This window comes from Chelonoidis abingdonii, chromosome 1, assembly GCF_003597395.2.
Source record: "Chelonoidis abingdonii isolate Lonesome George chromosome 1, CheloAbing_2.0, whole genome shotgun sequence".
NCBI lineage: Eukaryota > Metazoa > Chordata > Testudines > Testudinidae > Chelonoidis > Chelonoidis abingdonii.
The window spans coordinates 139496435-139524173 of record NC_133769.1 but is presented as its reverse complement, the minus strand read 5'-3'; the positions used below and the strand labels follow the sequence as shown (position 1 = coordinate 139524173).

The window sequence follows — 27739 nt, the reverse complement described above, 5'->3', positions numbered from 1 at the left end:
GCCTTGCACAGAAGGCAGGAATATCCATGGGGACAATACATGGCATCAGCAGCCCCAGTAGTCACTTAGCTTTATTTGTTGAGGTTCACACGTACTGCCCATCAGAAAATCGCTAGGCATATGTGCAGTGCAACTGTTTAGTGCATGTGATGTCTTCCTCTGTGGAAGGTCTACCGGTATGAATAGCGGTCATAGGTAGAAGTTCATGCAAGCAGATAAGAATTGGTAGATGAGTAAAGATATAAGAAACCTATTGATCTCAAGCCAGACACACATCTTTCATCTCTCTACATATCTCTGGCCATCTGCTCTCCTAACACCCTTGCCGTATTCTCCCCTGCCCCACAATCAATGGCTGCATACCTGTGACCTCTTCCCCTCCAACACATGCACAATGGGGATCACAGAGCATGTAGAGCAATTTACTACTGACTTGGTCAGTAACTTGCAGCGTAACTGGCACTGCTTTGGGAGGGGAATGTGATGCATATAGTGGGTGTTTCTGAACTTCTCTGCCACAGGCTGCCAACCAATAGCCTGTTTTCTCATACACTGAAAGCCATATGCTTGTTCTACACAGGGAATTTGCCCTGGTACCAGCAATTGACGGTCAGCAGTGCAGAATCCAAGGATAGTCAAGGAAAGCCATGATTTGCACCAATGGAGTGCGTCCTAATGAGAAGCAAGGGTAAATACCATTGGTGTAAATTGTAACTTTCCTTATCTTCACACAGGTTCTGTACTGATGCAGCTACATCTGCAGCTGCCATCAATTACTGGAATCAGGGTTGATTCCCAGTACAGACAAGGTCGCAGATTAATATTTGGTGTGGAAGGTCATGGTGGGTAGGTAGGTCTGCATAATTGTACATTCTCATATAGTAATATTCACCTTCTGCATGGTCTTCCTAGGCCTTACATATCTTCAGCTGTCCCTGTCTGCTACCCTCTGTTCTGCACAATTAACAGGAGCATGTATTTTACTGATGCACCTTTTTCCATACATAGCAGTTGAATGGATAGTGAGGAATAAATTTAAATTAGGCCGCAAGTTGAAGTAATTATCTAACATGGAACTTTACTTACACTGGAAATTTAAACTGATACTTCTGTCCTATGACATAGGATTAAGATATTCACACTATGCAGACAAATTGGAGACAATGGGAGTAGTGGTACCAAGTAATTCACTGGGTTAGTTTCTGCATGAATTTTAGTGTATAATGAAACCATTACCACAAAAATCCGGTGATCTCCAAACGACGCAAATCCCATTTGTTCGGCAAACGTGAGCATAGGAAGCTATAACCTCACAAATTTCATCCTCATAGCAGCTGTTTTCTTCACATGCAGAATAGAACATGTCTGGAGAGATTATTCCATGGCATTGTGCAAACTGAGGTGAGTGCAGAACATTGCACTTGGTAGCGGCATGTTCGGTGCATCTGTCATCTCTCTTGATTTCACAGATTTTGCCTTGTTCTTTCACAGTCCATTCTTGAATAAATGTGCTGCTGTCAGATGTGACAGAGCCATTTCTTAACATGAAGTCATTGCCATTGTTTTGGTCACAAACCCCTAGGTCAGTGAGAAAAGAGAAGGTTTAAAAACCATCAGCAGTCAAACAATATTGAGCAAACAGAGACAAGGTAAACAGAGCTCCTTCAGGCTCAAAAGTTAAGCTGCAAGGGGAGGAAGAATGGGTTTTGGTCCTTATTGTTTCTTTATGATCTATAAAGGCCTAAAAATCTTAGGATGTTTTTTACTTGTTTATTAGGTTAGAAATCCTGGTATCGTTATTTGGTATTCTATGGATGCCTTGAAAACCAGTGAGATTATGGCATCACAAGAGAATGAAAGCTGAGCCATCAAGGGTATATCTACAGTGCACACTAAGCCCAGGTCTGTGGCATCCCCGCTTGTGGACTCAGTGTTTCCAAACTTGAGCGTCCATATTGGATTTTAAACCTGTTTTTATAATTGCTGGACCCAGGTCTCACAGCCAGGCTAATGCATCCGTACTGCACTACGCGCACCCTCTGACTTGGGTCTGTGGCTTGACCTGTGACCATACTACAAAATAACAGGGTTTGGACCCGAGTCACAGTGGGGCTCAGGTTCTGATCCCTTTTCCCCTCACCCCTCAGCAGAGTCCTAGGACCAGGACCTGAGTGCTTGGTAACCCAAGTTAGCCTGATTTGTGTGTGGCTGTGGCACAAACCTGAGTCAGAGCCCAGATTTAGTGTGCAGTGCAGACACACCCTGAGAGAGGAAAGGATTTTTAGTCTGACTGTTTAAAACTATATGTGTTTTGCTGATTTTTGTTAAACACCTATTTAACTCAAAACACTGAAAAAAGCACTTGTGAAAAAAAGGGTTCTAGAATAAAGATTCAAGACATCGCAAACGTCTTCAACTAAGGGGAGAGAATTACAGAATGTAACATATAGCTGAGATCTCTACCAGGCCCTTCATTGTAAACAAGGAAGACCAGACTTGACATTGCTAAGGAAAAAGCAAATAGAAAAAAACCCAAACACACACACACACACTCACACCCTATACTTTTCATGTCTTCTTTGTACATCATAAAAAATGCAGGGCAAGATCCCCCTTTGCAGGTAGCATTTAAAGGTCCTATTCTGGAAAAAGAACTGGTCTGAACAAGATAACTGTCAGAAAAGATGTAACTGAGACAAAACCAAAAATCAAGCTATATGCTGTCAAGTGTCAGCGATAACATCAGTGGCTGCCAGATCCTGTGTTTCTACTGGTGCAAAGTGTTAATGCATTTAGCGTTTGGGTTAAAAGTTACAATTCTATTAACTATTAAACCCTGCAAGCTATTCCACCTATATCTCTATGGATATGTCACATCTACACAGCAAAAAACCCATGGCAGCAAGTCTCAGAGCTCAGGTCAAGTGTCTTGCACTCACAGGGCTTGAGCCCAGGGTTAAAACAGCAGTCTAGATGTTCAGGTTCAGGCTGAAGCCTGGGCTCTGAAACTCAGCGAGGGTGACATGTCTCAGAGCCTGAGCTCCAGCTCGACTGGGAACAATTACACTGCCCTTTATAGCCCTACAGCTCGAGCTCTGTGACTTGATCCAGGCCCTGAAACTAGCAGTCACAGAGATTTTTTTTTGCTATGTAGAGATACCCAGAGAGATCTAGGTGGAATAGCGTGTAGGATCAGGCCTATGTATGGTTTCTATGCCTATACCTACAGCAGCAGTTCTCAAACTGTAGGTCAGGACCCCAAAGTGGGTCGCAATTCCATTTTAATGGGGTCACCAGGGCTGGCATTACACTTGTTGGGGCCTTGGACCGAAGGTGAAGCCGGAGCTCCACAGCCCGGGACCGAAGCCCCAGGGCTTCAGCCCTGTGCGGCGAGACTTGGTCTTCAGCTCTGGCTCCCTGCCTAGGGTGGTGGGGCTTGGGCTTTGTCTTTGGCCTCCCCACTCAGGGCAGTAGGGCTCAGGAGGGATCAGCCATCAGTCCTTCATGTAGTAATTTTTGTTGTCATAAGGGAGTCATGGTGCAATGCAGTTTGAGACCCCCTGATCTATACCTATGTCTATACAGATCCCCGCTGTTTTTTCTGGTGTTCTATATGGGCACATGGATTACCTCACACAGAGACACATGCAGAGTGGAGGCCCACACATACTTCTTGGTTCTGTCCAGTTACAAGAAACCTCAATAATAATTACAACCTCAAACGAGGCAGCTGAAAGAGGTAATTTTAAAACTTACCACAAAGGCCATATATTTGTGAAGAAAAGCTCCTTGGGTTAAGATGAAGGATAAATTCATTGTTTCTTGGAGTGAATGTGAAAATATGTCCAAGTTGGGAGAAGCTGATCTCATGCATTATTGCTCCATAAATGGTGACTTCAAAGTAATCATCCTTGTAAGGAACAGTAGTCATTTCTCCATTAACAGTAACCTGTTTCAAGAGGGTAAGATAGAGTGACCAGATATCCCTATTTTATAGGGACAGTCCCGATTTTTGAGTCTTTTTCTTATATAGGCTCCTATTACCCCCCATCCCCGTCCCGATTTATCACATTTGCTGTCTGGTCACCCTAGGGTGAGAATATTCCGTCAGTTCTACCAACCAACCAAAATAAATTAAAGTTTATAGAGTCTAGATATTCCTAAACACATTTTAACTTCATAAGGGACTGAAGATCCAACTGAGTTGATTAAAGCCAAGAGAATACAAATAATATAGAGACCAGTTCAAGCTGCAAGCAGATCTCTGCTCTGAGTGTAGAAATGCATGAAATGGATTGTGTGCTCCTTTTTTGTGAGTCAGCACTTTCCCATTTGCAGCATCACATATGTATTTACTGGCTAATGGTCCAGTCCTGTAAGTGTTCAATGCCTTCTCCTGGATGTTGAGCACCCTCAAATTCCAGTGAGAGTTGAGGCCATACAGCACCTTAGAGGATCAGATCCAAATATCATAATTAGCCTTGAATTTGGAACAGATAGTTCTCCTCTATTTACTGAAGAAGTTCTGTATGGCCACAAAAATCATCCCATCCATTGACAAGAAACTATGGGCAACAATGAAAGAACCTGATGGTGATATAGGACTACAAACCATATATGGCATTGCAGACATTGTTTTAGCTGTGGTATGAGGTAACCTTTGTAATTGTATCTGACTTGGAGCAGACACTGAACCTTTCTATAGTCTACTGTTCATATATCACGTTGTTATGCAAGGGTGTGAATAGTTCTAGTTAGCTCTGCCTTGTATTTTAGTCAGTACTTGTGTGTCTGAGTTCCCTAAAATTGTATTAAAGCTTTGAACAGTAATACTCATGACTATTAAATTAACACGTTTGTCTATAAAGTGAACGTTAGACACATTGGGGCAGATTATCTGCTAGGGCTGAGATCCACTCAATGCAGCTGTTGCGTGAGAGGTCAGGAAGCCAGTTATGGCTCCCTGATTCTCTCTGGTTGCACCCCTTGCACAGGTTAGAATAGCTCATGGGCTGCTCTAATATGCACCAGTTGACAATAACCCACAAGGGACCATTCACCAGTTGAAAAGAACCAGAGTGCAACATGTTCTGGCTACACCTGCCTGCCTGCTCCCAGAATTCCTGTCCAGGCAGAAAGTGCCAGATTCCATCTTCTTTGCATTGCTAGAGCAGTGCAAAGTAGCAAATTTGGTGTATCATATGGGCAGGGACTTTATTTTGGAATAAAAAATGATAAAGATTTTAGCAGCATAAGATATAAAACACTGTCAATTGAAAAAAAACAGCACTGCAATATAAATACTGAAAAAGGAGAGCACAACTCTGTTCTCATAATCTGGAATATTGTCATTTGACCAGAGAATCGTACAGCTATTTCATTGCTCATGGCTTACTGTCATGTCTCCAGAGAGCTGTATTGATTTGCCATGGTGCTTCACTTCTATGGCATTCATACAGTTTAATTTTGGTGTTGAACTGCAAGCCCCATTGTGGAGAATCATTTCAATATCATGCTCTTTGTCTTGAAACAAGGTGTAGGAGCAATTGCCAGTCAGTTTAAAATCCAACCCGTCAAACGTGACAATATGTCGGGTCGAGCTGCCCATGCACTTGCCTGTAAAGGTGAAGAGAGAGAAAAGATCATTATCTGTGTGACGCTGGCAGTCCAGGTGCCAGCTCTTGCCAAAGCTGCAGACATTAGCTGGAGACCAAACTAGTTCACTTATGTGTTAGTGTTGCTCAGAATAGGTGTTAGTCTTATAAAAATGCATTTAATGTTTACACTGTATAGAATGTTAGCGAGTTGCTGCATGCATTAATCTTATTTGTAATGTCTGTACTCCATGCTATAAGGAAATATGTACATTTTGCTTTATAACTCTGAAAATGTTTGCTCTAAACTCGTGAACTCCTATAGGAAGAGTGTTCCCCCTCCTGTGCTGCCCATCCTGAAGAACTATCAGAATCAGATGGGCCATCCAGGAACATTGCAATACTAGGGACTGGTGAACGGCCCTACTGAACCATCAAAATGTTACATGCAAGGAAGCTCGTCCAATGGTATTTAAGGCAGAATGAAGGAAATAAAAGAAAGACAGGGAAATTGTCCATCTCTTTGCTGTTTGACTTCTCACAGGGTCAGAGACACTAAATTGAAAACAGAGAAAGACATTTTGAATTCACAGATCACAAACTCTGTCACTCTTAGGATTTAGATTGTAACTCATTTGTATGTATATGTTTGGTCACTTCAGCCTTTAAAATAACTCTCTTTTTTCTCTTTCCTAGTTAACAAACCTTTAGGTAGTTTATCACAGGACTGGCTACAGACATGTCTTTGTCATTGTCAATATCTCTTCCAATTCATTTTGAGCCTGATCCAGAATACACTGTTGTCAGCGGGAAGCATAGGCATTGACTCTGTGGGTGCTCCGGGGCTGGAGCACCCATGGGGAAAAATTAGTGGGTGCTCTGCACCCATTAGCAGCCAACCTCCCCTTTCTGCCCCCTCCGCCCAACCTCGCCTCCTCCCTTAAGCGCTGTTTGGTGGTGTATCAAGCTTTGGGAGGGAGGGGGGAGGAGGAGTAATGTGGCATGCTCAGGGGAGGAGGTGGAGAAGAGGCGGGGCCTGGGCAGGGATTTGGGGAAGGAGTCAGAATAGGAGCAGGAAGGGGGTGGTGTTGGGGCAGGGACTTTGGGGAAGGGGTTGGAATGGTGGCAGGGCAGCGGCGGAGTCGGAGAAGGGTTTGGGGCAGATGAGGGTCAAGTACCCACTGGCGCAACCAGAAGTTAGCACCTATGGTGGGAAGAACCCATTAAAGGTAGGAAGTTAATCAATATGAAAAGCTAAAGTTAAATATTTCATCAAATCCTAGAGAAGAAGGAAAACCTATCTGCATCTTGTGATGAAATGAAATTTTTCTAATTGTCTCTGTCAGGAATAACCTTTATTACAAAATAGACAGGTAAGTTAGAGGCAGATCCTGTGTATACAAGTTGTTTTCTACTAAGTTTCATGTATTAACATATTTCTATTAAAGATGAGCAACAAAGGAGAAAATAGTTGAGTCTGTGTCTTTTTCTCCCTTTATGATCTATAAGGAACACACGAAAAGGATATTTTTGTTGTTATTTTGTTTTAAACTTGTTTTTTTCCTGGATGACCAGAGAACTAGTAGAATTATGAGCTGACAAGTACCAAGGAAATGAAACCTGAGCAATTAGACAGGATTTTGGGTCAAACTTTTAAAAATCCTTGATTTGTTTTTGTTAACCTCTATTTCACTCCAACATTAGGTAAACAGTTGGGAGGAAAATGCTCTTCGTTAATAATTCAACTTCCTGACCCTTCAATTAAAAGCTGAGAAAACTCCCATTCCAGGTCCTTCATCCTCCAGTGAGACCTCCAGGGCCATCCCTATCCATACACAAAGTACTCAGCCGCATAGAACACCAGGAAATTTGGTGCACCGCATTTCCTGGTGCCCTGCACAGCTGCATGCTGCTCCAGCCCCTGCTCTGCCCCTTCCCCCGACCCTGCTCTGCCCCAGCCCTGCCCCCACTCCACCTCTTCCCCAAATCCCCTACCCCTGCTCCCCCCAGCCTCACCCCCACTCCCCAGAGGGCTGCTGCAGGGTCAGGCCTGCACTCGCCATGTGGTAAGTAGAGTGACCCAGCCCCAGCCTGCTCCATTCCATTGGCTTCCAGTCGTGCCACCAGCAAGTGCTTGGGGACAGTTCCCCCCTACCCCACAAGGCTGGGAGCCAGGGGAGCAGAGCGGAGCGGGCTGGGGCCAGGGGGCAGTTTCTCACCTGCCCCCCAGACCCCCTGCCCCATGGAGGCCTGGGGCCTGCCTCCACCTCAGAAGCCAGGGGGCTGCATAGGGCACCAAAGTGGCTAGGGATGGCCCTGGAGACCGCCAGCAAGAAACAGCAAAGACCAAACTTGATGTTTCTAATATTTTAATGTTAAAAAGGGGCAGAAAAAACATCTTTTAAAATATCTCTAAGGTCTTTTTTTATAATTCCTAACACAGCAAAAAAGTCACAACCCCATTTTATTTTCCTGGTCTGGAAACCTTTCTATATTGTGCTGTCAGATTATGAACTACCAAAGCCATATGTAGCCATTGGAACACTTGGAAATGTGGCATCCTCATATTGTTAAATATACCTTCTTTTATGTTATTCCCATACAAGTGTTGTAGAGAGATTACCACTAAAATCTTTGCAATCCTAATAAATATAAAGTTTTGAAAGAAAATGTTTCTGCATATACTATCATTTGTTTGGCTGCTGGTTTATAAACACCATAAACAATTTGATGTTTGTCTGCACTCTCAGAAAACCTCTAATCTCAGTTTTAAGCAAACGAAGTTTCAAAAGCACTACTAAATTAAATCACAAACAAATGCAGTAGATTGGAGCCTGCTCTACACTATGAAGTTTTGTTGGTGTAGCTCTGACAGCAAGGAGTGTGGGGAAAAGATCAGCAACCCTCCCGCCTCCAGCCGACATAGCTGCACCAGCAAACCTTACCACCACCACCTATGTAGACACAGCTATGCTGTCAAATGCATGCTTCTATTGGTTTAGCTAATATAGTCATATAGCTGTGCATTCAGAAGAACTCCTCTGGCAGCTTAAGCTGAGTCTCTGCTAGTGGGCTCGGCCAGAATAGTTATACCCGTTAAGGCTCTTGGCTCCAGGGCTGCCTGGAGGGAGGGGAGGGGCAAGTGGGGCAATTTGCCCCAGGCCCCGGGCCCCACAGGGGCCCCCTGAGAATATAGTATTCTATAGAATTACAACTTTTTTTTTATGGAAGGGACCTCCGAAATTGCTTTGCCCCAGGCCCCCTTAATCCTCTGGGCAGCCCTGCTTGGCTCCAAGTACTTCACTCATTTAGGACTTAGGGCTGCTCACATTCATGTCAATGGGAGTTTTGCCATTGATTTCAGCATGTGCAGGATCAGGCCCTTGTTGGCCAATTGACTTGTATATAACTAACTCAGACTTGCACTGGTTTAGCTGAGCCAAAAACACAAGACTTGTGCATTTTGGTAAATGTGAAAAGTTAGCAGTCTGTCTTACACACTCATATCATCTTGGGAAATGAAGTGAATTTCTGGGCTATCATGGCGTGTTAAATTTACACCGAGCTAAACAAACATTATCTCATTCTGAAGGGGAATAACCTTAAGACAAATATAGGCTTTTCTGTGCCAAGTGACTAATGGTACAAATGGAAATTTTAAATTTAATCCCTTAAGAGATCCTTTAGGGAGACATATTTGGAATGCCAAAACTAATGGGTTTGTATTGCTGTTCACTTATTCATGAAATACGAAATACCACACTATTGAAATAAAAATTACATGAGTAATTGTTTCTTCTTTTGGACACAAAATAAAATGATTCAGCTAAAATCTATGCAATAATTTTACATTTAGGGAATATTTACGTTAGAAAGGAAATCTTGGATTTAAAATGGCTAGATAATTTAATGTGCTTTGAAGGGAACATTAAAAAAGGCAAATTCTTGGTGTGAAAGTTTTCCATGTCTGACAATAAAAGCTCTGAGTCCAGCTCGAAATCCTGAAGGTTTCAAATAGCACATTAGTCCCTCAGGAACTTTGTCTTTGAATATGGCAGTTCCTCGGAGGACATTTTTTATCCCAGGATGAGATTATACATTACAACTGGGGAGTCATGGGATTTTACTATTAAAAAATGACTGGGGATAAAATTTTCAAAGGTGCCTACATGGCTTAGGCACATTTAGTCCAAAAGAGATTTAGGCATTTTAGAGGTGAAAGTCAATGGGACTTCGGTTCCCAAGTGCCTAAGTCCCTTTTGAAAATGGGATTCAAACACTCTTAAGTAACTTGGACACTTTTGAAAATGTTACCCGTCGACTCTCATCTTTGGAGCTACTGTGAATTTTGTCTAAAAGGGAATGGAATACTGCACTTTATAAATGTAGCCTAATGTATGCATTTATCATTCATATTTTTGTACAGCAGTTAGAAAGCATGGAAGTGCCTCACCTTGGCTCTAGGCGGTTGTAATCAAAATAAGTATACTAATCAGTTACTTTTCTTGTGCAGAGCTCAAGTATACTGGCTGCAGTAGCTTTTATGGCCACTGCATCTTCCCTATTGTGGATTGGTGAGGCTTGGTCAGTGAATCCACATTGTTGTGGATCCACAGTTCTTACTCTTGTCCCATCCCTGCGATGCCTGGACTCCTCTCCTCTGTAGACTGCTGTGGAATGGTGCTCCATGCTGTGTAGGGGTAGAAAGACCATGTGTGCATAATCCCCTCCCCCATGCAGCTAGACCATACCAGTTCCACTGCATTCCGTGCCTTTTCCATGGCCTTTGAATTGGGCAGGAGGGTTTGGCTCTTAGTGATTTTGCTTGATCAAAGGGCCATCATTTTTTCCTATCTTCTTTCCACATGAAAATAATTCCCCTCCCACACATACATCTAAGAGGTACAGTGCCATTCTAGCAAAACTCATCATAGGGCAAGCCTTGCATTAACTACTCTAATCACAGGGAAAGCTGTGAAGTCAAAAAGCAGCAGAGCTTCTTCTCCCCCTACTGTGTGTGGGTGGAGGGAAGGGTCATTTCCCAGAGGCTCTTTTTTCAGCAACTGGCCACTCTAGCACCACTGCTGGGTCCCTCATCTCTACATGTTTGAGTGGGAGTACTCTCACTCTCTCTGAGCCAAGGCACAGCTCACACAATATCAATTGTTCCTGTTCACACACTCAAAATCAAGAGCAAATGCTATGTATTAGATTTTTTTTCTACATCTGCCTGGGCTCAGAACCCAACCCAGAAGCTTGAGGTTAGCCAGAGAATAGACTAAATGTCCTAGAGTTTGTTCAGATTCAGCTTATTTTTCCAGACTCCCTCCTCCCCAGTTCAGAAAGGTTTGGAAATTGGAAACCAGTCTGGGCCTCTCCCTGGTAAAACGTTACGATTTTTTCCAGCAGACAGTCCCACGCTATGGCCCCAATCCTGCAGGCAAGTAGTCCCACTGCTCATGCCTATAACTGTTCGCAGGATTAGTGCCTGTATATCAGATTGACCCCATCTATTTCTGTGGTGGCATGGATCACAGGATGATTGGCCCTAAGGGGAGACGGGCCAGCCATGCCATAAATAATTGGCTGCTTCCCATTCTCTTTCTTGGGTATCTTTGAGAGTTTTTCTGGTTCTCGTATTAATCACTGGGGCCCCAGGCCAGTTCCTTTGAAGTACCCAGCCTTCTGCAGACCCTGGCTCAAGGCATTCCACAGGAACCTATCCACTGCTTATGGATGCACACCCCAGACTGATCTCTCTCAGCCCTTTTATAATATTTGAGGGTCTATTAATCTATTATCTTAGTCCTGTCCCCTCAAGCTGAGAAGATGCTAATTAATTATGACACAGGTGTGGCTGGCCCCCATCTCCCCTTATAGCAGCTAGTCACCCTGTGACACATGGCCTGCTCTGCATGGGCTCCTTAAAGGATATGCTATTCAGAGCCACACACACCAGTTATTATCATTATATATATATATATATATATATATATATATATATATATATTATAACAACTGATGTATGTGTGTATATATATAAATTTATGGTACATAAGAATTTCTGCCAAACAGGTTCAGCCATTTACAAGAATGAGGCTAGGGAAAAATACATTTTGTCTGTATCTGGTGACCTATTCTTTAAAAAGCTCTAGCGCCCCTATACCTTGGAGCAGGGACTTAAATTTATCAGAGGGTGACCACTGTTTCAGGAATGAGCCTTCTGCCATCCCTGTGAAAAGCTGCCCAAATCTGGCCAAGTTATAAGCCTTTGAAAAATCAATTTCTACATGCTCAGTAGAAACGACTTAGTTTTTAGCAACTAAATTCCCAATATTCCATCCATACTGGGCACGCTCCGGACAGGTACTGAGCAGGACTTTCCCTGAAATTGCAGCTCTTGGCTGCTGTAGGTGGTGCCGAGCCCAGCCACCTGAACTGAGAGCAGGGCAACTGTCTCTCCTTTAAATGACTCCCCTGCTAGGCCAGGCAATGTGGAGGAAGAAGGTGGTTGATTCAAAGTCAGAAATGGTAAGAGTCAGACCAGAGTGGAGGGGGTAGGGGAAGTAGATTAGGATAAGGAACCTAATGGGAAGAGACTGGGAGTGGAAGCTGGAAGTGGTCCTGGGAGAAGAGAGAAACTGGTCTGGGAGTTTGGGGGGAAGATGAAAACTGGCTAGCAAGGAGATTGGGACTGTGAACAAATAAGAGGGCAGGAGGAGGAAAGACAGATTTGACAAAGAGATGGGTTTGCAAGAGAAGAAGTGGGACTAGCTAGACAAAGAGACTGGAACAAAGATCCCAGAGAGAGAGACTAGGACTAGGGAACATTGGTAGGGGCAGGGAGATGACTAGAAACCAGGGTTGGGAAGAGAAACAGATTAGATGAGGATCCAGGAAGGTCCTGCAGAAAAAATAATATGTGATCACATAATTGAAGACTGCATCATAATACATACATACAATAGAGCTGAATTAAGGTTGCCCAGGAATCCGTAATTCTGGTATTTCCTAGCTTTAGAGTGCTTGATTTTGCAAGTATAATTAATATTATTTTAATATGGCTTGTATTCTAGATATGTGTGCGTGTTTGATGTATATATGTACACAATTATATGTTTACCATATTTGTAATGTGTAAGATGCATTTGGAGGCCCAACCTGTTTATAATTAAGGCTACGTTTTAGTCACAGGTACTTTTTGTAAAAGTCATGGACAGGTCACAGGCAGTAAACAAAAATTCACGGCCCATCACATGTTCATGATGTGTACTGTACCCTTGACTAAAGCTGGGAGTGCCGCAGGTGCTCATGCGGGGACTATGGGTGATGGCCCGGGGGGCGCCGCAGGTGCTGAGGAGGAGGGGGAGTTGGCGCGGCTAGCAGGCTCCCTGCCCGGCTTCTCAGAAGCAGCGACATGTCCCTCCCTAAGCTCCTAGCTCCACGCACTGCCAGCTCCACAGCTCCCATTGGCTGGGAAATGCTGCCAGTGGAAGCTGTGAGGGCCATGCCTATGGGCAGAGGCGGAGCTAGGAGCTGAGGGAGGGACATGTTGCTGCTTCTGGGGAGCCCCCCAAGATAAGCATGGCCCAGAGCCTTCACCCCTTCCCGCATCCTAGCCCCCAGCCCCGCCCTCTGCTGCTGTTTGGGGTGGAAGTGGCTCGAGACTGCCCCAGCAACAGCCAGTATGACTGACCCAGAGGCTGCCTAAGCAGCCCCAAATCTAGCTGCACCGGCCGCTGCAGAAATCACAGAGGTGACAGAACGTCACGGAATCCATGACTTCCGTGACAGCCATAATAAACTCACAATCTTATTTATAATCCATCTGAAAATATCTGTATATTTAAAAGACATGTATGTCTTCTTAAGAAAAAAGCTTAAATATTAAACATATTAATTATCATTTTAAATATTTTAATTAAAATTTTAAGATTTTTTTCAAGTCAATGTGTTTAGTACTAAAAATGAAAGAAAAAGATATTGAAAATATGAGGAAAAATCAAAACTGTTTTAACCTATAGCTATATCTTTAATATTTTGCATGTCGCATGCAAAATCTCTATAGAGATGTGTGAGCTCCCACTTGCTGACATTTGTGAGATGCTATCACAACTAATGCTTGCCGTTGGAGGTGTTATTGCAGCACACAGAGGCATATCCGTGAGAGTTTTAATCTAGGCAGCATAGCTAAAAAGAGCCGTGGAGCCACAGCATGCAGAGTCTTCCACGTGGGCTATACCAGCCCGCCTAGAACGCTGGATACATACTCAGCTTCCTAGGCCACACCAGGGTCTGTGCCACTGTGTCTCCACTGCCATTTTTAGCCATGGTAAATAAATTAAAGGTAATGCAGATGTGCATACCTGAGCTGCAATCACACCTGTCATTGCAAAGTAGACATAAACTAAGAAAGGTCCCTTTGAGCCTTCAGGAATGTTAGAAGGAGAGAGATGCCAGAATTTCTCGCAGGAGCTTCCAAGCAATGCATATCTGCTGAACCACCCTTTAAAAAAAGCCAGCGCTGTCCTTTCTTTGCACCCAACCAACCCCCGTATGCCCTAGTGTGAAGGCAGTGAGGGGTTCTCTCTTCATGTGACTCTTAGTCCTCCTTCATCTTGTGCTCATATACAAAGGCTGGCCAAAGACCCTTCCTGTGTCCTTGCACACCATCTGGCCAGAATCCAGCCCTAAATGATTTGAGATTATGAATTTTGATTTTGATAAAGAACAAGTATAAATTCATCTCAGTTCAAGCAACTTTGGATTCCTCCTCGAGCTGTAGCTCTGTGTTCCATTCATCAGTACGTTTCCTGGACACATTGTCGGTCCTGGCGGAAAACACACGTATATGTAAAATAAGTTACTCACACGGACATGTCCAGCGGCAGCCACAGGTTTCCTCAGTTTTAACAGCAGGGAGATTATTGTGACATGTAGGTTTTTGCATCTCCACACAATTAATTCGGTGACTCTCCAGAGCCGTGCGGCCACCTGGTAAGCATGTCACAAAGTGACAACTATCCAGCAATGTCCATTTGTCACCGGGCTATACAAGAAGACGTGCTGATATTAAAATAGGGTTTGATGCAAGAAAAGAAAATTCAAACAACACTTCAAGGCCTCCACATAGCAGCTACCAGACTGTGTTCCATAACCTAAAACTAGCAAGTAAAGTGACACTGTCAGCAGTGCTGTTCAAAATAGCCTTGGATAATTAAACAATAGAATGCAATGTATTAGGGAGTTCATGGGCATGAGAAAGTTAATACAGAAACATTGCAAGAAATAGATTCTGAAATTCCATGCAAAGGATAATAGTCTATAATGGGGGATGCTTTGCTGGAAGAGCATGAAATATCTGGTACTTTCGTCTATTGTTAGCAGAGCGGCCCTGCAGCACACATGGACAACACAGTCAATAAAGAATTTCCCAGTGCTTTTCTTTAAATGCCAATGCCTTTGGTTTTCATGAGTGTAAAATTATTTTGGAAAGTATTCTGAACACAGATGCTCATAGCACAGCAGGAATTAATGAGAGTTGTTTCAAGCTAGTAAAACAAAACCCCCCTTTTCTGAAGGCTTGGAATCGCTGGCTTATTTTACCTACAGTCCTGAACCCTTAAAAATTCCACCCATTCTGAAGGGGATTTGCTACCCTGCAGGGTGAATGTTATTAGGTAACCACTGTGTTCATGTAAAATAAAAACTGCAGGACAGTTGGAATTTTAAGGCTCCATGGCAATACCCTCTTAACCTCTGAGTAAGTGGTGCAATCACAACCTGTGTTCAATCCTCCACTGAGCACTCCAGCTCCAGTCCTGCAAAGCATTTAAGCACGAGTAGTTCTGTTGATCTGAATGCCAAATCATTCAGCATCTTGCAGGAATGAGCCCGAAATTCCCAGAAATATCATCCCCAAAATGCATGCTTCCAAGACTCAACACCCCTAACTGATTGTCCTTCAGTGGGTGACAGAATATCTTTTATTGGACCAATTTCCAATAATAGATATTATTTCACCCACCTTGTCTCTCCAATATCTTGGAACCAACATGGTTACCACAACACTGCATACAATCCTTCAGTGTCAGTCCTAGAAATTCTACTAGGAATACAGACAGTGGTCCTATGAGCTGGATGACAGCACCCCAGATTCATAAGGATAAAGAGCATGGGGAAGAAAAGATGGTGACTATCTAGATAGGCTACCTTAAGGCTTCTCCATTTCTGCTCTCTCTAGTCTTCATGAGAGTGAATAGCAAGGTGACAAAATATCTGGGTTAGACACAGCATAATTCATGCTCTATTCTTGGCACTAGTGCGCAAACCAGGAATAATGCTTTAAAAGTATTTTTCTACAGCTCTGAGCTATGGGATACCATTAGCTCTAAAAGAGAACTGCCAGCTTTGCAGTCATAAATATTGGTAGTACATATTAAATATGAGTGCATTTCCCTAGGCATGCTTTGTAGGTCTTAGGACTTTGAAAAGATTTCATTATAGCAAACGTCTCTTAAAAGTTGTCTAAGATTTTTCAGGCTTGAGAGCCTAGGGGAAGCTATAAAATAAATAAAAGTAACGTGAGGAGTTTTAAATATGGAAAAAATATTTAGGTAGTAAGATATGACATGTTTTTTAATTATACTCTCCTCTCTCTCTCTCAATCCACTGGAAGTAAAGCAACTGGAAGGGTACGTAGACAGCTGTGCACATCTGGCAAAACAGGCTTTTTGGTTTTCATATTACTTTCATTATTTTTATTTAACCCCTTTACAGGAAACCTATCACAAAGCATCTAAGAGCTGTACAATAAAACCAAAGCACAACACATTAAAAAATTCAATTAAAAGAACTGTCCAGACACAGCCAAGGAATCTGGCACAGTGGGAAACCCAGTGACCCTCAAAGCAACAAACAGCGGCTAATTCCCAACTGATGTGGAAATGCTGGAGGAGGAAAATGGGATAGAAAGCATGTGCGTGCACACACACAAAACACATATACCAATAGCAGAGGCTTCAGAATGGTCAAGGATAAATCATCTGAAACAGATGTGATTCCCAGAATGCCAGAGGACGACCCAGGCAAACTTCCTTTCAGAGGGAGCTCCATATCTATTTATTTAGATTTATACACATCCTATAACTGAGGACCCTCAGCTCAGAAGGCCTGGCACTTTCACTGAACTCATGAACAGATAGCTTATTATTATTATCATTATCATCATTATTATTATTATTATTATTATTATTAGGGTTTTATCATCAAGGGTTGATCTACACTAGAAAAGTTCTCCTGGCATAACTGTATTGCTTAGAAGAGTGATATCTTACAATTATAGCTATATCTACTCTGGATACAGTTATATTGGTTTAAAGGTGTCTTATAATGACTTAAATTTCAGAGTGGTAGCTGTGTTAGTCTGTATCAGCAAAAACAACGAGGAGTCCTTGTGGCACCTTAGAGACTAACAAATTTTAATGCACCTCCTGCAACAACGCACTTAGCACCTTGTAGATCAGGCATAAGGTCCCATCCTATTAGAATTTAGGAAGGGATCCTAAATCTGTATTGATAAGGGCTTGATCCTGCAGGGATGTGGATGAGTGTTGCGAGAGGGCAGTCCCGTGCTAGAGATGGAGCTGCAGAAGATGCTGCTTTTGTTATTCATGAGCCAGTAAGATGAAAGAAGAGAGATGGGAGCAGTTGCTGTAGACTGGTGGTTGAACAACAACTCTATGCCCATAACACATCAGAAGGCATTGAGAAGTTAACTATGAGGGATAGTATTTTATTAGCACTGCCCAGGGGGTTGCTTTCAGCCTCTGGTGCCCCACACTGCTATCAGGTTTTTAATGGCAAGTCTGACTCAGTTTGCCCTTTGTTTGGCCAATCACCATTTAGCCCCGTGTCTTTATTTTCTCATTATGACTCCAGATAGAATATTAATAGTCTCCTCCCCTCTCTCCTAGCATGTTCCTCCTCAGCATGTAAAAATCTCTTGAGTCAGGAGGCAAGTAACCCTTGTGAAGAGTCAACAGTATCAGGCCTCTTTGCTCCACAGACCTTAATAACCCCTTTGCTGAGAATGACAGGTGTTCCCATTCCCACCCACTCCTCTGGGTTGCAATCCAGGGACCCTGTATGAAGAAATTGGAACCAAGTCCTTACTGCTTTCTTGGACTGCTTCTTACCACACCTCCCTAGTTGACTGTTTCCAAGACTCACACTCTGATCCTCTTCTTCTGGAGGTCCATTTATCCAGGCTGCTTCCCACTAGTCCACTACTAAACAACTCTGCACTCAGTGGTTCCTCAGTCTTTCTGACGGCTGATCTTCCATTCTGGCCTGCAGCCTTTTCATTTCCCTAGCTCTGGCAGGGCCACCAATCAGCCCCACCTGAGGAGGTAACTAGTCTCCCTGTTAATGTTTTAGTGTCTGGGACAACTTGGGGTCTGTATGTTCTATGACAAGCATCTGTGGACACATTTCTGAGGCAGTGTTTGGCTCCCATAACTACCTCTGCTCTCAGTGTCTTCTAAAAGCCACTATTCCTGGCTGGTAGTAGGAATAACAGAAGATCCTTAAAAAGGCCACCACTCCAATCAGGGCCAGCTCTAGGTCTTTTGCCACCCCAAAAAAATCATTTTTGGCTGTCCCTCTACCCCAGCCCTGGAGTCTCACCCCCCATCCAGTGCCCTCCCCCACCCACATCCCATGCTGCCCCAGCCCTGGACTCTCTCGTCCCCCCACCCCACCCTACCCGCGCTCTCTGGCACCCCAGCGCTGGACTCCCCATCACTAGTGCTGACTCTGCCCATTCCACCATCACCTCCAGCTGGTCCCGCGCTGGCAGGGTCAGGATAAGCAGTGGGGCTCCCAGGCCACGCGTCAGCCCAGGGTCCGTCCAGCCGGGGCTCCCACCTCCAGGACTATCTGAGACCCAGGAGGGCAGAGCTGAGGGGATCGCCCCAGCAGGGGGCTGAGGAGCCAGGGCAGGGCTACCCCAGAGAGCGGGACGCAGGGCCTGCACAGCAGCTCCCTGCCCTCTATGGCCCTGCTGCTGCTTCTGGCCACTCTGCTGCAGCCTCTGGGTGTATCAGGCTGCTTCGCCCAGCCCCGGCTGGAGGGCAGCCGCCCTGTGGCACCTGCAGGCAGCTCCGTGCACCCCACAGGGCTGTCCCCAGCCAGAGTGTCCCCTGCTCGGACCCTGCCTGGCCCAGTTACAAGGTGCGGGTGCTGCTCCCCCGTGGCTGGTGGCATGAACTGCAGCGGCCCCAGGGCGCCCTCAACACAAGATGTGCTACTGCTGCCAGGGCCTGCTCTAGGCTTTTGCTGCCCGAAGCAAAAAAAAAAAAAAAATGGCCGGAATGCTACCCCTGAAAATCTGCCACCCCAAGCACGTGTTTGGTTTGCTGGTGCCTAGAGCCAGTCTTGACTCCAATGCAGGGTACAATTTCAGATAGGCCAGGCACCAGCCTTTCTTCTTGCAGGGCATGTGCAACCCATAATTTTTGCCTGCAATTTTTCACTAACAAAATGAATTATAGGTGTAAATCTAAGTATATGAGCTTCTAACTGCATGATCTGTGGCTAGGTAGGGAGAGCTACAAATATGGAGATTTCGAACATGGATACAAAAAATTCATGTGCAAATTACCCCGACAAAATTGGAGGCTGCAAATTTGGCTCATCATTTATATTAACTGGTTTGTATTTAGTTTTGTTTGGACTAAGAATAATGATGACTTTTTTTACCTTGAGCCAGCTAACCCCACTTAGCACCTAATGAACATGCAGTTTAACAATTTTGTTATGATGTTGACTTCTGGGAGTCAATACTATGAGGCTGCATCGATTTTAAAAGACACCTTCTTCTGAATCTAGATATATTCAAAAGAACTTATGCTCTGGCCACATCCTGTCTTTCTAAGGTTATACCTACACTAGGAAAAAAAGTATATTTTAATACATTAACTAGCATAGACAAGGCAATTATAGTTTTAACACATTAACTGACCAAGATGAACCCCAGGATGGAGCCTACAGTGCTTGTCTACACTTAAAACACTATGGGTGCACAGCTGCACCACTGTAGCATTTCAGTGTAGACACTACCTATGCCGACATGAGGGGTTCTCCCATCAGCATAGGCAGTCCACCTCCCTGTGTCCCGGTCTACACAGGGACTTAGATCAGCTTAACTATGTCATTCAAGTGTGCAAATTTTTCACGCACCTAAGCAATGCAATTATGCCAACCTAATTTTCTAGTGTAGACTGGGCCTTGGCCCCAAGCAGATGCTACATGGATTAGCAGAAGCCTCTCCACTCAAGCACTGAGGCTTTGTCGTCACTACTTTCAAAAGTCCCTTTTACAGCAAAATAACAAATATGCACTAATTTCAGTGGAGACAGGGCACCTGTAGTGTTTACTACAAGGTAGTTCAGCAAAGTCAGTGCTATATTTCCCCATCTGGCCCCCACTGTCTAGTTTAACTCATGACAAATCTAAATGGTCTTGTCTCCCGTATATTTTCACAGTGGGCTAAAAACCACACTTTTCTCTCAGGGAAGTCGAGCCCTGAGTGCTAGTGCTTTGGCTCTGTGTGCACCTCCTTGAACACTGCTCAGCACACTACAGGATCAAGTGCCATCGGGGAGAAAAGAAATTGTGCAGCATGCTCCCATTGTTCTACTTAGTAAACTAGTATTTGCATTCTCAGCAACCATTACTGAAGAACAATTCATATTGGGGGGTGCAGGCAGAGCACATACAGAGACATTCATGTTCCAGTGAAGACGCTCTACAATATTTTACTTGAAAGGGAGATGGAGGATACAAAAAAATACACTTACTCTCCTTTTATTCCCATCCTCATCTATACATTCTCCAGCAGGCTCTGAAAGAGAAAAAGACATATATTTGGCTTACGTCTCAGCTGTCCAGGATCTTAGGTTGAATCCACTAAAATATCGATTCTATCTTTTAAAATGTAACCCAGACTAAGAGATTTTCTTGTTTTATACCCTGTGAATTTGTCCCTGAGGACTGCGCGCATCTGCCCAAAATGTTTGCCAGAAGCTGGGAATGAACGACAGGGGATGGATCACTTAATGATTATCTGTTCTGTTCATTCCCTCAAAAGCACCTGGCACTGGCCACTGTCAAAAGACAGGATACTGGGCTAGACGGACCTTTGGTCTGACCCAGTATAGCTGTTCTTACATTATGTTCTTACAAGAGGAGATCACAGAATAGACAAAGCTGGTTACTAGTAGCATCATCTCACACTGACACAGTATCTTTAATCCCAAAGCACTTTACAAACAATCTGCATGTATAGCAGTTACCTGTTAGGCTGCACTCCTGCAATGAGCACTGAATTGGCATAAAGGTCTGCCTATGTAGAGTTCAACACAAAATCAGGGCCTTAGATTGTATGTTCCTTTGGGTAGGGTCCATGCCGGCTTCTGCACCTCATATAGTCTTGACCACACTCTCAGTGATTAACATGGGATAATATAGTATATGGTATATTTACCAAATAGAGACAAGTAAAGAACATGGCCCCAATTCAGCAAAATACTTAAGCATGCAGCTAACTTTAAGCATGCAAGTAGTCCCACTGATTTCAATGAGAATACTCACATGCTTAAATTTAGGCATACTCTGCTCTGATTCTATGGTGATGGGCAGCAATATAAAATCCTAAAACAGATATTCTTAAAGTACCTTATTGAACTGGAGCCTCTACATGCATGTGTACAAACACACACAAACACATAATGAAACAAGGGGAATATATTAATATAGGACTCATGGATTCCTAGATCACTAGGTCAAAAGGGAACACTGTGATCATCTAGTTTGATCTCCCATATAAAACAGGCCACTGGAATTCCCTGAATTAATTTCTGTTAATTAATGGGATACTGTGGCATAATGGTTTGGCAGGCATATGTTTGGGATGTCCCCATTCCTCATAAGTAGCAAACCTTCCATACCATACTACACTACTCCAGGATATATCATCTATATATCTCATATTCTACAGGAGCAGTACTGTATTTTGCAAATATTTGAGAAAGCTTTTAAATCTTTTTTATCATTATTGTTTATGGTATGCTTTCACCTGTAATGCCAGGCTCTCTTAGTACAGTTACTCCAGGAAGGGGTGACTTACTTACTTTAAGAGACTTCTAAAAAATGATACAAGATATCTTTCCTGTTCAGAACAATGACATACTTTTAAGGTCTAATATCTCAGTATCTACTGCTGATACAAGCAAGAGCCAAGTTGTTCAGACTTAGGTACCTGACTTTAGGCATCCAAGCTTGAGTCTTTAGTCCAAAAGCCTAGACCCAATGGAAGGGGGAGATGCCAGTTATATAATAGCTTAAACCTCCTGTTTCCAGTCCTTATAGGTCATATAAGTTGCAATAAGAAAATGGTCACTGATTTCAGCTTCCTGTTTCCCATCCTGGGCCTTGAAGGGAAGCAATTTTGGGAAAGAAATCCCACATTTTATAGGGGCAGGGGGGAGGAAATACATCTTTGAAAGCTCATTGTTTAACAAGAAAATGGCAGCTACTTGAGAGATTTTAAAATGCCAGATATCATCTCAGTGGAGATTGATTAAATCTCTATATGCCAGATCCTGTCCCGTCCCCCAAACACATCTGATTTACAGGTAGCAGTACTTTACTCTGCAAATAGTCCCATTAATTTCAATGGGACTTCTCATGTAGTAAAGTACTATTCAGCAAGGCCAAAGCTGGCAAACTTTTATACAGCACCTAGCACAACTGGGGCCTGGTCCATGACTGGGGCACTTATGTACTACCACAATACAAATAAATACCAATAAAAATATGGTCCCATATAGTGACTGACTTGGGGAAATAGTAGTAAAACATTGCCCAGAAATAAAACCAGTTCCTGAGAATCTGGCAAAATATACAGAGATGAATTTACTATTCTTACACGGTGATGTTTTTTCTGGTCTTGTTCCTGGATGAAGTCCTTATTTAGTTTATTGCTCAGGTTTAATGATCTGAAATCTTTATGGATATATAGACCTCAGTGCATAAACCTGTGCAGAAAAATTTATGTTCTGGAATCCTCATTCACAAAGGGCCTGATTCTGCCTCCTTTTCTTAAGTTATCCTTCATTCTCTCTAAGAAGACTCGGTTGAAGACCTTCCCTGGCACCGACAGGAGTGTGATTCCTCTATAATTGGCACAGTTGCTAAGGTCTCCTTTCTTGGGGATTTTGATGAGATATCCCTCTTTCCAGTCTGCCGGAATCACTTCTTCTTCCCATATCTTCTCAAAGAGGGGGTACAGCATTTCCACTGAAGCATCCAGGTCTGCTTTCAGGGCCTCTGCTGGGATGTCATCAGGTCCAGCCGCCTTCCTGTTCTTCATCATGGTGATGGCTTTTCTGATCTCATCTCTGGTTGGTTTATCGCAATTAATTGGGAGGTCCTCGTTGGCTGGGTTAATGTCTGGTGGATTTGGTGGTGCTGGTCTGTTCAGGAGTTCCTCGAAGTGCTCTGCCCATCTGTTCATCTGTTGTTCTATTCCTGTTATAGACTTTCCCTGCTTGTCTTTAACGGGACGTTCTGGCTTGCTGAACTTTCCAGACAGTCGCTTGGTAGTATCATACAGCTGTTTCATGTTACCGCTGTATGCTGCCTGCTCCGCTTCTGCTGCCAGTTCATCCACATACTCTCTCTTGTCCTTCCTAATATTCCTCTTCACTGCTCTGTGGGCTTCAGCATACTCTTTTTGAGCTTTGGCCTTTGCAGCTCTAGTCCTGCTGTTGTTGACTGCTGCCTTCTTCTTCTTTCTGTCTTCTATCTTGGTCAAGGTCTCTGCTGTGATCCACTCTTTCTGCTGGTGTTTCTTAATTCCAAGCACTTCCTGGCATACTAACCTAAGTGTGTCTCTCACTTTCTGCCATCTGTTTAGTACACTGTCTTCCTCTTCCTCAGACCGATCCTGTAATACTGAAAACTTATTCTTCAGCATCAGTCCAAAATCTTCCTTGGTCTTACGGTCCTTCAGAAGGCTGACGTTGTACTTCACTCTTCTGTCTGACGTATCTATCCAGCTCTGCTTCAGCTTCAGCTTCAATCTAGCCACCACTAAGTGATGGTCGGACGCCGCGTCTGCTCCTCTTCTAACTCTAACGTCCTGCAAGGATCTTCTGAACTTCTTGCTAATGCAGACATGGTCGATCTGATTTTCTGTCGTGCCTGCTGGTGATACCCAGGTACTCTTGTGGATCCGCTTGTGAGGAAAGATGCTACCTCCTATGACCAGGTTGTTAAGTGCACACAGATCCACAAATCTCTCTCCATTCTCACTCATCTCTCCCAGAGCGTGGGTCCCCATGACTTGTTCGTATCCTGTGTTGTCAGGTCCAATTTTGGCATTAAAGTCTCCCATAAGGATGATGATGTCTTTGTCTGGGAGAATCTCTAATATTTTCTGGAGTCTGTTGTAAAAATAATCTTTGTCCTCCTCTTTGCTATCATTAGTTGGAGCGTAGCACTGAACAACATTCATCTTAATCCTCTTCATTTTAGTTCTGAAGGATGCTGTGATGATCCTGGGACCATGTGCCTCCCAACCAATCAGTGCTCTCTGTGCCTGCTTGGACAACATGAAGCCTACTCCCTGTGTGTGGGGTGCGTCGCTCTCTTCATGTCCTGAATACAGCAACAGCTCTCCTGTCAACAGTCGTCTCTGTCCAGCTTGCGTCCATCTTGTTTCGCTAATGCCTAATAGGGTCAGGTTGTTGCTCCTCATCTCTGCTGCAACCTGCGCCGTCTTTCCTGACTCGTACATGGTCCTCACGTTCCATGTGCCTATGGTAATCCTCCTGGTTGCAAGAAGGGTAATCAGCTTAGTGGCTTCCTCACGGCTTTCACCACCCAGCGTCATGCATCTTCGAGTTGAAGACCCTTCTTTTTCCAGGGTAAAAGTCTCTGTTGTCTCTATTGTTGGCGTTTCTGTAGCAGGTTGATTTTTTACGGGGTGGAGTTGCTAGCCCCACGCCCAACCCTCCTCCTTTATCCTGACTTGGGACAGGCAGATGGCCCCAAAGGACCTCTCTGGTGGAGATCTGAAATCTTTATGGATATAGAGACTTCAGTGCACAAACCTGCGCAGAAAAATTTATGTTCTGGAATCCTCATTCACAAAGGGCCTGATTCTGCCTCCTTTTCTTAAGTTACATAATATCTCACTCTGCCATTTCTTCCATTGACATCTTTGGGATTACTGACACAGCTTGGCATTATTCTAGGTGAGTAAGCGTGGTGTAAATAGGCTCCAAAATTATACACACTTGGATTTCTGCACAGAAGCCATAGGTACAGAAGTTCTGATCTTTGTAACTTTAATATACAAACATGGCTAGCTGCATCAGTGCTCCCTGCTCCCTGCCAGCTTACTAGAGGCAGAGCTCAACATAGCAGGAGATATCAGACCAGGTAGCCACCTCTTCCCCTTAGTAGGGGGACAGTCATTAATAGAGCCTGTTTACTCTTCCATGAAACTAAGGCCTGGTCTTCACTTAAAACTTAGGTTGACATAGCTATGGCATTCAAGGGTGTGAAAAATCCACACCCTAGAGCACCACAGCTATGCTGACCTAACACCGGCATGGGTGCAGCACGGTCAATTAAAAATGCTTCCATCAGCCTAGATATTGCTGCTTGGAGAAGTGGAGTTCCTACATGGATGGAAAAATTCCTTCCACTGCTGTAGTCTGGTCTACGCTGTGGTGGTCTAGTGGCATAGCTATGGCACTGTACCTGTGCCACTGTAATCCCCGTAGCATGCACACATCCTCAGGAAACCCAGGTGCTTTGTTGATTGGTCTGTTTGAAGGCCAAGTAGAACATCTGCTGAAGTCTCTTTTCCTCTAGAATGTACTATTATCTGTCTAGAAGAACAATAACACAGACTTGACTGTCCTCATGAAACCAATTTTTAAGCAATCAAATGGGTTAAAAATGCCAAGAGTATGTGTATACACATGCACGTGTTTACACGCACACCCGCATGCACAGGCTGCCCTTACTATGCCAGTTTTGTCTAATAATATTACTACTACCTAGCTTTATATATTGTTTTTTTCATCCCTGGATCTTGTCGCACTATTCACAGGAGGCCACTGTCATTATTCCCACTTTACAGAACGGTAAACAGAGTCGGAGGGAGGGTTAGTGATTTGCCCAATGTCACCCACGCTGCCTTAGTATAATGTGAAGTTTTCCTATACTGAAAATACATATGGTGAAATCCTGGCCCCAGTGAAGTTAATAGCAAAACTCCCATTGACTTCAATGGGGCCACGATTTCACCCACAGAGGATAGTACAAATACTCAGGTAATTTTGTCTACGGCAACTGGAAAGTTTTCGAAGATGGTCAGTATATAAAAGGCTTCACTTTGCCAGTTCCTGGAGCATAACACAGCAGTTCTTTAACATCTAAATGTATGTTACGGCAACGTACAACTATAGTTAAGGACAGAAAGTGATACGAATGAAATCCAAATCTGGAACAATGGGGGAATTTAATTAGGCAAAATGAGTAAGTCAGATTTGACCCTTAGATCACAGCTAAGAATGCAAAAAGTTCTGAGGAATCTTCAGTGGTCCCAAGTGATTAGAACTTTGGTTTTACATCTCACCCTAAGCTGGTACCCCCACTAACAAACTTCCCCCTAATACCATGCTTGGGGTATTTTTCTTCAGTAGGGAACCAATGAAATTAGACGAAGGTTTCTAACCATTAGGGGAGTGAAGTTCTGGAACAGCCTTCCGAGGGAAGTAGTGGGGGCAAAAGACTTATCTGGCTTTAAGACTAAGCTTGATAAGTATATGGAGGGGATGTTATGATGGGATAGTTTAATTTGGGCAATTGATCTTGGATTATCAGCAGATAAGTCTGCTCAATGGTCTGTGAGGGGATGTTGGATGGGATGGGAACTGAGTTACTGCAGAGAATTCTTTCTTGGGTGCTGGCTGGTGAGTCTTGCCCACATGCTCAGGGTTTAGCTGATCGCCATATTTGGGGTCGGGAAGGAATTTTCCTCCAGGGCGGATTGGCAGGGGCCCTGGAGGTTTTTCGCCTTCCTCTGCAGCGTGGGGCATGGGTCACTTGCTGGTGGATTCTCTGAAGCTTGAGGTCTTCAAACCTCAATTTTGAGGACTTCAATAACTCAGTCATGGGTTAGGGGTTGTTATAAAAGTGGATGGGTAGGGTTCTGTGGTCTGCTTTGTGCAGGAGGTCAGACTAGATGATCATATTGGTCCCTTCTGACCTACGAGTCTATGAGTCTATAATGTCCCAGGGAGAGTCGTCAATGCCAACTGCTACTGCTATGGCTTTCCTTGGTGGTCTTTCATCCAAGTAGTGATCCATCCTGTGTATTGATAAGATCCACAGCCTAAAGGGACAGGGCTAAAGTTAAAAATGCTCTCTGAAAGCTGATGAAGTAGAATAGTAATTAGTACTATGCTGGAAACATTTGGAATCAGTCACCATACTAAGTGACTCTGGCTGTGCAAATGAGAACTCATGTAGAATGTCAATGAAACACCATCTGACTAGGTATCATTTGGCTGATATCTGGAAATGAGAAAATTGATGGGCTTTTGTTTGAAATTAACTAAAGATTAAGGTAATGAAAGGAGTAGGGAAATACTTCTGTATATTGTACAAAGTACACTGTCTTCATCATTTCTGGTGGCTGTCTTTCTGGCTCAAGTTAAAAAACTACATGAAACTTACCCATGCACAGTTTATGGACAAATGCATCATTCAAGGTGACCATGTTGGGAAGGTCTTCAAATCGTTTTAGCTTAATGATCCTGTCAGAGGCAGATTGCCCAGCTAACATCCTCAGCTGCTCTTCATCGTATCTATCTCCAACACCAATTGGGAACAAGGACACCCCTGTGAAATAGGAAGCAGGTTTTAAAAGTGTAATGGAAAAGAAGGAGCCTCCTTGGTTTTGATTTGCACCTTTGAGTAGAATTCTAACAGTTAGTTTAAAGTATTACTCATATTATTCCCTCCTAATAGGCTGAAGGCAATTCAGCACATATATTATTATG

At 43.7% G+C, this 27739-nt stretch overlaps 1 protein-coding gene across 1 annotated transcript in view; it reads right to left on the bottom strand.

Moving 5' to 3' along the window:
* Positions 1 to 27739, bottom strand: part of VWF (von Willebrand factor) — a 239452-nt gene that overhangs the window by 61475 nt on the left and 150238 nt on the right. Inside the window, exons 32-37 of the mRNA XM_032780579.2 lie at positions 27414 to 27578; positions 20456 to 20499; positions 14466 to 14643; positions 5396 to 5616; positions 3757 to 3949; positions 1237 to 1578 (exon numbers count right to left, since the gene is read on the bottom strand). Of these exons, the coding sequence (XP_032636470.1) occupies positions 1237 to 1578; positions 3757 to 3949; positions 5396 to 5616; positions 14466 to 14643; positions 20456 to 20499; positions 27414 to 27578 (1143 nt within the window). The remainder of the gene's footprint in view (positions 1 to 1236; positions 1579 to 3756; positions 3950 to 5395; positions 5617 to 14465; positions 14644 to 20455; positions 20500 to 27413; positions 27579 to 27739) is intronic.